The 12,033-nt window shown below is 40.4% G+C and overlaps 2 protein-coding genes and 1 long non-coding RNA gene across 5 annotated transcripts in view; 2 read left to right on the top strand and 1 right to left on the bottom strand.

Moving 5' to 3' along the window:
• Window positions 1–629: 629 nt before the first annotated feature.
• On the bottom strand, window positions 630–1,776 carry LOC106952078 (uncharacterized). Its single transcript, XR_001425913.1, has 3 exons — window positions 1,590–1,776; window positions 1,163–1,518; window positions 630–1,096 (listed from the first exon to the last, which is right to left on the bottom strand). It is a non-coding gene; the product is annotated as an uncharacterized LOC106952078 (long non-coding RNA).
• A 954-nt stretch (window positions 1,777–2,730) lies between these two features.
• Window positions 2,731–8,223, top strand: LOC106952076 (SH3 domain-containing kinase-binding protein 1-like). The gene is made up of 6 exons (XM_015039956.1): window positions 2,731–2,739; window positions 2,807–2,950; window positions 3,684–3,794; window positions 4,784–4,998; window positions 5,079–5,142; window positions 5,676–8,223. The coding sequence occupies exons 1-6, from the start codon at window positions 2,731–2,733 to the stop codon at window positions 5,712–5,714; spliced, it is 582 nt and encodes a 193-aa protein (XP_014895442.1). The 3' UTR covers window positions 5,715–8,223.
• Window positions 8,224–9,578: 1,355 nt separating this feature from the next.
• map3k15 (mitogen-activated protein kinase kinase kinase 15) overlaps window positions 9,579–12,033 on the top strand; it is a 36,767-nt gene continuing 34,312 nt past the window's right edge. For 2 of the 3 annotated variants that reach the window (XM_015039959.1, XM_015039960.1), the window contains exon 1: window positions 10,081–10,378. In XM_015039959.1, coding sequence (XP_014895445.1) covers window positions 10,081–10,378 — 298 coding nt within the window. Of the gene's footprint in view, window positions 10,379–12,033 lie in introns of all 3 variants that reach the window. The other variant, XM_015039961.1, reaches the window with a different exon arrangement.

Below are 12,033 nucleotides of genomic sequence, written 5' to 3' on the forward strand. Positions count from 1 at the left end.
GGACAGTTAATGATTACATGATTTGGCTCACCACAGTAGAGGCAGAGTCGTGAGCGCATCCTCCTTTGCCGTTCTTCTGGTGTAAGCCTCGTGTGTCCAAGTTGCATAGGTTCAGGCTCATGAACTGTGGAAGAAGGAGGTGAATGCTGGGTAGAGGACTGACTACTGGTTAGAGACACACGAGGAGAGAAGGCTCGGCGGGATCGTTCCTTAGCCCTGGCACGGATACGATTATCCAACTTTATTGTTAGATTTATAAACTCATCTAGTGACTCCGGTTCGTCAAGGGCAGCAAGTTCATCTTTAATTTGTTCGTTTAGCCCATGGAAAAAGGCGCTCTTAAGAGCAATGGGGTTCCAGCCCGAAGCTGCAGCCTTGATTCTAAAGTCAATGGCGAAATCAGAAACACTTCTCTGGCCTTGTCTTAGCCCATGTAATTCTCTGGAGGCAGACATTTTTTCTGTCTCCTGGCAGAAAACCTGCTTTAGTTCAGCCAGGAATTCAGGATACGTACATCCGTAATTGGACGCAGTAGTAAATCGGGCCTCGGCCCAGTCTAAGGCTCGACCCGTCAATAAGGATAGCATGTAAGAAATCTTAGCATCATCATGGGGAAAACTCCGCGGTGAATGGTTAAAGACAATAGTACACTGGAGGATAAATCCCTTAACCTTCCTGATGTCTCCTGAGAACTTCTCCGGTGTAGCTGGACGGACCTCCGAAATCCCGGAATGGACGGGCGGATCTGGAGTTGCGGGAGGAGCAGGAGAGGGGTCAGGAACCTGTTGTACTGAATTCTGAAGAAAATTAGAAATTTCAGTTAGTCGACGGTTTGTCTCTGCTTGGCGGTTTCCCAGTTCTCTTAACGCTGAATCATGGGACTGAATTAAGGCGTGTTGATCGGATAAGGCTTTTCTGATTGAGTCCGCGGAGGTTGTGATCTGGCCTGAGTGTTCTGTCATGATGGTGTTCACTCTACGAACCCACATGCAGGAACACAATCAGATGAGTCAGAGTAAATAAACAATAATGAGTTTATTGATTCCAGGGGAAGGGGAAGGGAGTGAGTACTGGAGCGGATGACCGGGTCGTCTTACTGTCAACGAGAGGCAGAGGAAGGAGTGTGTTTCTTTTTCCAGGAATGAATTGAACTGGTTCTTACTTGATCTGAAGGTGAGTAGTTGAGAGCTGAGCGCTGGATAATTGAGCCTCGTCGGAGGGCGGACAGGTTATTTGCGGCGGAAAGAGCGAAGAACGTCGCGGTCCAGTTGTTCCTTCTTTCCAGATGGGTTCGGGCCAGGATCGACAGATCCGCTGCGTCCCGAAGGGGGATCCACTGGAGACGGACCGAGACTGGGAAAGGTGAACACACGAGGGGTGGCGTCTGACCGGTAACACCGGCAGCGTCGAGGGAGGACACACGAGGAGAGCAACTCACAGACAGCGAGGGACAAGAGCTTCTCTCTGAGCCCAGGGCTGATGGCACACACAGGAGCAGCGAGGAGGCAACAGGATAACCTGGTAAGGAGGACAACAAGGGATAAATAACGAGTAGATCACAGAGGGCCTTTCTCTGGAACGATAGTTACCGAGGTAAGCTAACACTCAGGCGATGAGAAGTTGTTCAGCCGCTGCTTATATCTGCAATCCACGCCCTCCAAACAAGCTACAGGTGTGGCCACGGGGTTACCCCCGCAGCCTCCCAGGGGCTCGCCTCTGGCGACATCTAGAGGATGCCCAGAAGAAGGATGGAGCTCCAACAAAACAAAAACTCAAACCAAAAAAAGAAAAGCAACGCAGAAAAAACACAGATCCTGACAGNAAAAGGAGTATATACATACAGTATATACATACAGTAAGAACAAGACATTGACTTAGTCATCAAATTCATGGTTTATATAATAACACTGTATTTAGACATAAACAAGAATTTACTTTATTTACTCCCACTCGCTTTTCGTATCTATAAATTGTATGGTAACCACTGTAAGTTGAGATTTAGCTATTTGAGTTTTTCATGATGCTTTTTTTTTATATTTTACATATTTGTTAAAACTGTCACCATGTTGTGACAGTAAACTATGAGACAGATAATCTGTAAAAAAAATTAAGCTCCTTCGCCTTCTCCCAGTGTAAACCAGAAACAACCAAATCAGAGTCAAAATACTAGCTCCACTGCCAGGAGAGTCAATCACCTTCCTCATTCTCTGCTATGCTTCATTCTCTGCTACGCTGCAGCTAGCATAGCCTGTCGCAAATGCTAATGCTAGTTAGCATGGCCACTGATGACGGTGGATAAACAGTTTTCCTTTACCTAAGTTATTTCTCTGGTATTATCTTGCGGTTGATTGACAGCGTTAAGACCCTCCTCCCAGCTCCGATTGGTTCATTTCTTCAGACGTCAGTAGCAGCTCAGGGACGCGATGGAGGAAATCCATCTTTTCACAAATTATCTCTCACAACAAACTGTCACAATTTAGTGGCTGTTTTAACAAATATGTAAAATATAAAAAAAAAGCATCATGAAAAACTCAAATAGCTAAATCTCAACTTACAGTGGTTACCATACAATTTATAGATACGAAAAGCGAGTGGGAGTAAATAAAGTAAATTCTTGTTTATGTCTAAATACAGTGTTATTATATAAACCATGAATTTGATGACTAAGTCAATGTCTTGTTCTTACTGTATGTATATACTGTATGTATATACTCCTTTTTTTACCTACTTATGGCTACAGTATGCATCATTTTCTTCCATTTTATGACTTGAAATAAATCGATAATTAACTAGCTAACGAACTAAGTTGACCCTTGACCCCGAATGTCTGTTTCTGTGTCCAGATCTCGACCTGGATGCGGTCGTCTCCTCCACAGAGAAGCTGAGCCACCCGACGGCGTCGCGGCCGAGAGTCACAGACCGCCGGCCTCGTTCCCAGATCATCGCACCTGTGAGTGTTCAGGAAACCTCCTGCCCCAGTCACAAAACCACAGCCTGAGGTTTCTATTAGACAACCTGCACAGGCATGAAGTGCGACTCCGAAACTAAAATACACTCCAGCTACTTCCAGTTACCTCTGTCACTACATTTATTTGCAATAAATCAGAATTCAGCTTCAGTTTAGACCAGTGGTGGTAGAGTAACAAAAAATTATACTCATGAGTAGCACTATGATTAAAAAAGATAAATAAAGGAATAAACAAGTTACATTTCAAGGATAAAGTCATGATATTACAAAAGTAAACTGGTTTGACAATAAAGTCAAAATAATAAGAGAATAAAGTCAAAATATTACAAGTATAAGCTGGTATGACAAAGTCAAAGTATTATTAGAATAAAGTTGAAATAATGAGAATCAAGTCGAAATAAAAGAATATAGTCGTATTTTGACAATAAAGTCAAAATAATACAAGAATAAAGTCATAATACCTGTAATACGGTAAAATGTCTTGTTATAAATGAAATAATCTCAGTGAATCTAGGACTCTGATTGTTAAGGAATAACTGATTTAATACAAACTCCTCTAAGCTGCTGAAAAGTTACCTGTAAGTTAGTTTTGTCATATTTCAGGTGTTATGATATTTTAAATAGAAACTGGATTAAAATACTTGATCAGATTTATCATTTTTGTTGGATTATTGATGGTTTCTAGATTTTCAGCTGCTATTATTTTCTTTGGCAGTCGTCTCTGTCCAGCACAGAGCTGGAGTCTCCCACGGTGGAGGACAGGAAGGACAGAAGGAAAGACGACCAGGAGTCCGTCCCCATCAAGAAAGCAGTCCCAGTCATCCCAGTAAGACCACTGCTCCTCCTCTTGGTTTTTGTTTTGTTCTTCACTTGGCCACCAGATGGAGCTAAACCATTAATTTTCCTTTCGAAAGTTTATATTTTCCTCCAGTTCTGTTCCCTACGGAGGCCCTGGAGTGCAAATATCAACAAATTACTAAACAGAACTACAAATTGAAAATAATATTTAAAAAGAAAAAAATGTTTGTTTGGGGGTAGTTGTGCTACATTATAACACAACTAATGTTGTGTTTTCTTAATTTGTAGTTGTGCACTGTAAAAACAAAATCTTACCAAGTCATTCTGGTCTAGCTTGTGGTGTAAATATCTTACTATACTTGAAATAAGACAAAATTAACTTGCAAGATATAGGAGCTTGTTTTCATTAATATTAACTTTTTAATATTAATGAAAAATAACTGGTTCCACTGGCAGATTATTTCACTTGTAACAAGACATTTTTCCCTTGTTATAAGTGAAATAATCTGCTAATAAAACTAGTTATTTTTCATCAATGTTAAGAAATTATTGACCTAAAATAAACTCCCATATCTGTCTGAAAACTTACTTGGAAGTTAGTTTTGTCTAATTTCAAGTACATTAAGATATTTACACTAGAAAGTAAACCACAATCACTCAGTAAGATTTTGTTTTTGCAGTGTGCTTAGTTAATGTTGTGATTTTTTTATTTTTAGTAGTGCTTTATTAATGTTGTGGTATTTTCTAAATTTGCAGTTTTGCTTAGTTAATGTTGTGTTTTCTTAATTTAATGCTAATGATGTGTTTTTTAGTTAGTTAATGGAAATATGTTTTCCTAATTTCTAGCTTGGCTTTGTTAATGTATTTTCTTAATTAATAGTTGTGCTTGGTTCATGTTTTTGTGTTTTTGAATTTCTGTTTAATGATTTGTTGAAGTGGTTTCTACTTCAGGGCCACTGTAGTTCTCTTCTATCAAGTGATGCTAAAATATTTAAATCATCTTTTTTTTTTCCACAGGTACATGACGTTAAAGCCCCGCTACCCAAACCCGCCATCCTACCCCCGCCTAACTCCTCCCACCGCTCCATCTCCCCGTCCTCCTCCTCGGGTCTGACCCCGTCCCCGGAGCTCCGGCAGTCGCCGCTCACGCCGACGCCGCCGACGCTGGAGGAACTCAGGAACCAACTGAGAGACTTGAGAGCCTCCATAGAGCTGCTGAAGCACCAGCACAGGTGAGGCTGCCTGCTGGGCCTCTCTTGTTTTTCCTTCATGGAAATGAAGAAAGTTAAAGTGTTACTGTGATGCGTTTCAGGCAGGAGATGAAGCAGCTAGCCAACGCGCTGGACGAGGAGAAGAAGATACGTGTTAGTTTACAGGTCAGACAGTAAATTTGACCTATATGTATTCAGAGTGGTCATACCTCTTGAACTTTTCCACATTTCAAAGTATCAACACAAGGTTGAGCATAATTGTGAAGAGAAACAATTGAACACAGATTTTAATGTTTTTTAGAAATAAAGATCTGAAGAGTGAAGCCTGTGTATAAAAGACTTTTTGTATTTTTGTCTTTAGGTTTTGCTTTACACGTGTGAAATGGTTCATTCCTTACTTTAAGTGTTAATATTTCCTATATCTCTAAAATTAAAGAAAATAATTTACTAATGTTTATTTCTCTTCTCATGGATTGAGAGGAAATTTTGCTTTTTCCAACATTTCAATGAAGTGCACACAGACAGGATAGAAGGAAATTTTTGGTTACATTCTACTTCACAATTATGAACCGCTTGTAGTTTTACCGAGGGAATAAGTTAAAGGTGTGAAACTTTTTCCAAGAACTGCATCAGTGTCAAACCTTTAAATTTTGCAAACAATGTGCAATATTAACTAGCATCTTGGCTTTATTTCACAGGTGGAAGTAGAGCACATAAAGAAGAGCCTGTCCAAATGAGGACTGAAGAATCGATTTCTCATCACATCTGAGGCCACATTAAAAAACAAAAAAAAAAGGAAAAAGATTAACTTTCTCACTGTTGGTTTTGACAGTTCCGCCAAAACTAAGTTTGTGCCAAACGATTGCCACCATCACCGACGGTTCAGCACCACGGATTCAGCCACATTTCCTCCCCTCTAAGCCGCCTTATCCTGCGTTTACTTCTTTCTTTTTTACCTTCTGTTAAAGAGGCTTCTCTGTTTGGTTTACTGCTATCTTCGCTGTGCCACTGGTACAAGGACGCCCCTGGAGCCGCGGCTGCCTGGTACTGTTTTAAGTTTCCCAGAGTGAAGGAAACTTCAGCCTCTGTAGCCTGGTCTGACCAAAAGACCTCTGTGCAGTTCTGCGTCCACTTCGCGGCCTTCACCTCCAGTCTGTGTGTGTATGGGTGTGTCTGTGTGCGTGCGTGTGTGTGCGTTTATATGTTTGTTTTCATGCAATGTGAGGACCTGATGTATTGAGGTTCAAAATGGGGACATTTTTAGAAGCTATATTTCCAGTTAATCAAAAAATAAAATTCTGAGCACTTAAACTAGTTTAAACCATAAGATTCATTTTTTGTGCCATGAGTAAGTTTGTTTACTTTTTTATTGTTTAAATCTACATGAACAAGGGACCAATGATAGCACAATGTCCTTTTCTAAGCATTCAAAATCTTTTAACATTAATATTTTAGATATTTTTTATGAGCCTATGAAGTAGGCTGTGATTTATAATGATTAAAAACTCACAGTAATTTCCTCTAAAAGTTACTGAGTAAAGAAGACATCAGTTCGTACAATACTTTAGTTTACTTTTTGCCTTGCTGTGATATTTTGTCAATTTCTGCTTTATGTTTAACCGTCCTTTAAGCATTCTGGTTGATTGTTAGAACAAATATTCATCCAGGACATTCATTATGCTAAAAGGACATTTTTCTTCTGCATCAAGTTAGCGGTCTGAATGCAACACTGCCTGAAATTTAGAGGTTATGAAAAGACAGCAGACCAAGCAGCCATGTCTTGAAACATAAAAGCAGGTATATGTCGTCTCTTCCTCTAATCCACACAGGGTCAAAAGTATTCAAATAGGTCAAAATATATACATAGAATCCTGTTTTTCGTTTTTCTCCTTTTTTGGCAGAATTAGTAGTTATTTGAAGTTGTTGAACCAGCATAGTCCATATATTTTGAATACATTTTGTTAGGGTGTGTATCCATTCCAGTGTGTTGGTGGTTCTTGACCAGTTGGACCAACCCACTGCATCCAGGCTTCAGCTAACTAGCTGTAGATTTTAGGTGAAATTTAAAGGGGACCTTTTATGCAAAATTAACATTTTGTGCATCTTTGTTCTTCCATTTGGGTTTCAATTGTTTCTAAAAACAGCAGAACCTCTTAAGAATGCTACCTATACACTTTTTGGCAACAGGTTAATGCGTTTAGCTTGTTTGGTCAGCTTCTTTTATCGCTGTATGCGCTGTACAATGGCTGCTGGAAAAGACATGTTTTTTTGTGTTTTTTTTCACTTACCATCTAGAAATGCAGGAATGGCTTGCTACATTCTTGCTGTTTGTGCAGAAGGCTCTACTTCTGCTTTTCAAAGATGTACAGTTATATAATTGCACATCTGATTTCATCCATTTTTATGTGAGGTTGGCAGTGTTGGTCAGATAGTTAAAACTTTGACAGCTTTGGGTGTTATAAATACACATTAAAACTGATTTCAGAAATGGTCAAATAAAGCTGACTTTAAATTTTTGAAATCTTAACCTTGTTAAAATATATGTACTGTGCTGGAAGCCAAATATTAAAACTGAACTAAGGATATTTTTGCATTTATCCAGCATTCAGAGGGGGTCAACTAGTAAGTTACAGTTCAAACAGGAGCAGGTCAAAACAAAAATCACCAATAAAAGACCATGTCGTTTATCAATAATCACATTATGTGAATATGGGATATTTTGGGATTTTGCTGGCATTAAAAACAGATCTTATTTTTCCTTTACAGAAATGAGAAATATTAATGAAAACTTTAAGAAGCACATTTAAGATAATATAAATAATTTATCTGTGTAAACATGAAAACATATAACTGAAAGTGCATGAACAAACAGAAACCATTCCTTTTCAGTGAATATTAACAGGGTTAAGCGAATGTAGAAGGTTCCAGGTCCTCATGGGTAGATGAAGATAAAGTGTGTGCTTATGTGTGGTTTTTGTATTACAGCATGTGCAGCTGTTTTTGCCTCCCTTCCTTACGTGTGCACAAAATCTATGACAACCCGTCACTGTGGCCTTCCTGTTTCAGATTATAAGTCTTTTTATTTCTTCTCTTTTCTGTCTTTTCATATGACAAAGAGAAAACTGCTACAACTGAGGCTACAAGTTGTTTTCTTGACTTGGTCCTTTCTCTCCAAGATGGTGATAAATGAATATATATATATTTACTTTTATATTTCAGTGTAATAAAGAGGCTATTATGTACTGTATGTGTGTGTCTTCTGTAATAAATTAGAGTGGGTTTACTTAGAGAAACAGAGAGTTAAAAAGTAATGAAATGTTTCAGTGAACAAAAGAAGAAGTTGCTGTAACAACTGTTGCTAAAAACCACAGTTGGATTTTAGCAACAGCAGCATTTCTTGACGTGAAAAAATCAGATAAAAGTTCATTTGTCAAGTAATCAGTAAACCAGAAAATATTTTTAATGATTGAAATATTAGAAAAAGTATTCCTAGTCTTCAAACTAGGAATCTTTTTCATTCCAAAAGATTGTTTCATTCCAAACAAAGATTTTCAACTGCAGTTGCAGCGAGAAAAAAAAAAGAAAAAAAAATGCTGAAATGTTGTCATTTGTTCCTACTTTACAACTGTGGTACTTTATGTTGCATTTTTATTTGAGAACAATATGTTTTCCAGTCTTTTTTACATTTAAAAAGCTTTAAAGTGCAAATCCTCTTTATTCAGATACATTTACATATCTGAACAATAATCCACTTCACATACAGCACCACAAATTAGCACATATCCCATAAAATCCAAATAAAATACATTGCTGATTGTGCTTTTAATTAGAAAAAAATTTAAAATGCAGTGCATTATGTGATAATATTTGGCAGTTGAAGTTATAAAACTTACAAACCTTCTTGGGTCAAATTGTAGTAATTTGTCAAACAGTAATGAGGAAGTTAATCAGCTGACCAGTCAGTGCTACCAAACACCCTGTGACACAGAGTTATGGTTTGTACATCCGGATCTACTAAATACAAGAAGAAATCTCATAATTATGAGATCTTATCTCATAATTATGAGATAAGATCTCATAATTATGAGATTATGAGATCTCATAATTTTATCATAATTTCAAGAAAAGAGCTCAGAATAATAAGATCTGGATCTTGTAATTACAAGAAAAGACCTTATTATTATAGAATCTTATTTCATAATCCCAAAAAACACCAAATCCTACTATTTTTAGCCTGGTTTCTACTACAAAAATATTAGTGCACTTGAAATAAGATGTAACAAGTAACTTTTCAGCAAGATATAGAAGCTTGTATTAAGTAAATAATTCCATAATATTGATGAAAAAGCCATGATTCCAGTGACAGATAAATTAACTGATAAGAAAACAATTTCCCCATGTTATAAGTGAAATAATCTGCCAGTGGAACTAGAACTTTGTCATCAATATTAAGAAAATTTTACATAAAACAAGCCCTTTTATCTTGCTGAAAAGTTGCTTGTAAGTTGGTTACACTGGTTTTTCTTTGGTGAAATTGAGACAAAATCACAAAATACAGTATAGGTGGGATCAGGCTTATTGTATTACTTTGGTTGGTTCTATTTTTTTCTGATAAGTTACTATTTTTGTGTAGTTGTCTTGTTGGAAGGAGTTGATGTGTGGTTGTCGGCAGAAGGATGCGCTTGCCCCCGGGCCATGTTCATGCCAGAAGCGCCCCTGTCAGTGCTTGGTCCAGCAGGACGCAGTTATATATTTAGACAGCAGAGGAGTGATAACATTTCAGAGTTGGCCTGCAGGCTCAGTCAGCCGCCTCCCACTCTGGAAACTTTAAACCAGACAGACCTGCACGCCTCAGAGTAACAATTAAACTTCATGAGTTCATGAGACTCCCCCCCTTCTGCTTTTCCTCATCTGGTCGGATCCAGTCGGGTGGAAAAGCGGGCGTCCTGGTGCGAAATAATCGGTGTGAGTTAATGAGGCGGAGATGCAGGAGGACAACCCCAGACACGCTCCTCTGCGGCCAGGACAGGTGCTCCACTGGTGAGCCGGCAGAGGACGGGACGGGCAGCCAGGGAAGGAGGTAAACAGCGGACTCTCTTCGCCATGGATCAGGGTCAGAGCGCGCAGGTCGCCGATATGGCGGGGGAACACGCAGCCGCGGTGTGCGCGTCCGAGCGCGGCGAGGTGTCCAGCCCCAGCCCGCCGGCCAAGCAGCGCTCCCTGCGGGTTGTTTACGTCCTGAACGACGGGCTGAAGGCGGTTATGGCCAGCAGCCCGGAGTCCGGGGCGCTGCAGTGCCTGCAGAGAGCCTGCGACGCGGAGAGCGCCCTGCTCACCACCGTCACCTTCGGACGGCTGGACTTTGGAGAGACGGCGGTGCTGGACAGCTTCTACGATGCAGGTGGGTTCCTCAGGTCGGAACCGAAACGGGTTCACAGCTGCAAATCGAAAGTGTAATCAATCAGTGCGTCTGTTTTTCAAGATGTTACCAACGTTTTACTTTGTTTTGGTTTGGAAAAACTCACGATTTCTGTGATGGCGTTTGGCCCGATAGAGAGAAAAAAAAGGAAGAGTAAATCAAACATTTTGGGGGGAAAACTTGGAGATTTCTGAGTTTCAAAACTCGAAATGACATTTATTTTTCTGGCAAATTTTCGACAGTCCAAGCTTAGAAATGCCCTTAATTTTTCTAGAACATTTCTGAAAATAATAATTTTATATATATATATATATATATATATATATATATATATATATATATATATATATATATATATATATATAAATAATTCCCCTCTCACCCTCCGTGGGTGGTCTCTTTCATCCTCTGAGCGCGGGTCCTCTACCAGAGGCCTGGGAGCTTGAGGGTTCTGCGCAGTATCTTGGCTGTGCCTAGAACTGCACATTTCTGGACTGAGATGTCTGAAGTTGTTCCTGGGATCTGTTTGAGCCCCTGCCCCAGTTTGGGGGTGACTGCCCCGAGGGCCCCGATGACCACAGGCACCTCTGTGGTCTTCACCTTCCAGGTCTTTTCCAGTTCCTCTCTGAGGCCCTGGTATTTCTCCAGTTTCTCGTGCTCCTTTTTCCTGATGTTGTGGTCACTTGGTATTGCTACATCCACCACAACGGCTTTCCTCTGTTCTTTATCCACCACCACAATGTCCGGTTGGTTCGCCATCTTGTCTGTCTGGATCTGGAAGTCCCACAGGATCTTAGCTCGGTCATTCTCCACCACCTTTGGGGGTGTCCCCCACTTTGACCTCGGGACTTCCAGTCCATATTCTGCACAGATGTTCCTGTACACTATGCCTACCACTTGGTTATGTTGTTCCATGTACGCTTTCCCTGCCAGCATCTTGCACCCTGCTGTTATGTGCTGGACTGTCTCAGAGGCCTCCTTGCACAACCTATACATTGGGTCTTGTCTGGTGTGGTAGATCTGAGCTTCTATTGCTCTGGTGTTTAGGGCCTGTTCCTGGGCGGCCAGGATGAGGGCCTCTGTGCTGTCCTTGAGTCCAGCTTTCTCCAGCCATTGGTAGGATTTCCTGATATCAGCCACTTCAGTTATTTGTCGGTGGTACATCCCATGTAGGGGCTTGTCCTCCCATGATGGTTCCTCCAGCACCTTGTCCTCTGTTCCCCATTGCCTGAGACATTCGCTGAGCACATCGTCCGTTGAGGCTTTGTCCTTGATGTATTTATGGATCTTGGATGTTTCATCCTGGACAGTGGCTCTCACACTCACTAGTCCTCTGCCTCCTTCCTTAAGGCTTGTGTACAGTCTCAGGGTGCTGGATTTGGGGTGGAACCCTCCATGCATGGTTAGTAGCTTCCGAGTCTTAACATCCGTGGCCTTCATCTCTTCCATTGGCCAGCTAATTATTATCTGATTACTAGTAAGTAATTATTGCCTTATTCGTTGGAGGTTTTTGGCTGTGGCTCCTTTCCTTGTGACCTCATCGAGGTTGCCATTTGCTTGTGGTAGTTAGATGTACCACAACTAACACCACTAACTTAGTTAGATCCAACGATAGTTGGATGGGACTGAACCCTTTG

This window comes from Poecilia latipinna, unplaced genomic scaffold, assembly GCF_001443285.1.
Source record: "Poecilia latipinna isolate Pla-1442-1.1 unplaced genomic scaffold, P_latipinna-1.0 Scaffold491, whole genome shotgun sequence".
Lineage (NCBI taxonomy): Eukaryota > Metazoa > Chordata > Actinopteri > Cyprinodontiformes > Poeciliidae > Poecilia > Poecilia latipinna.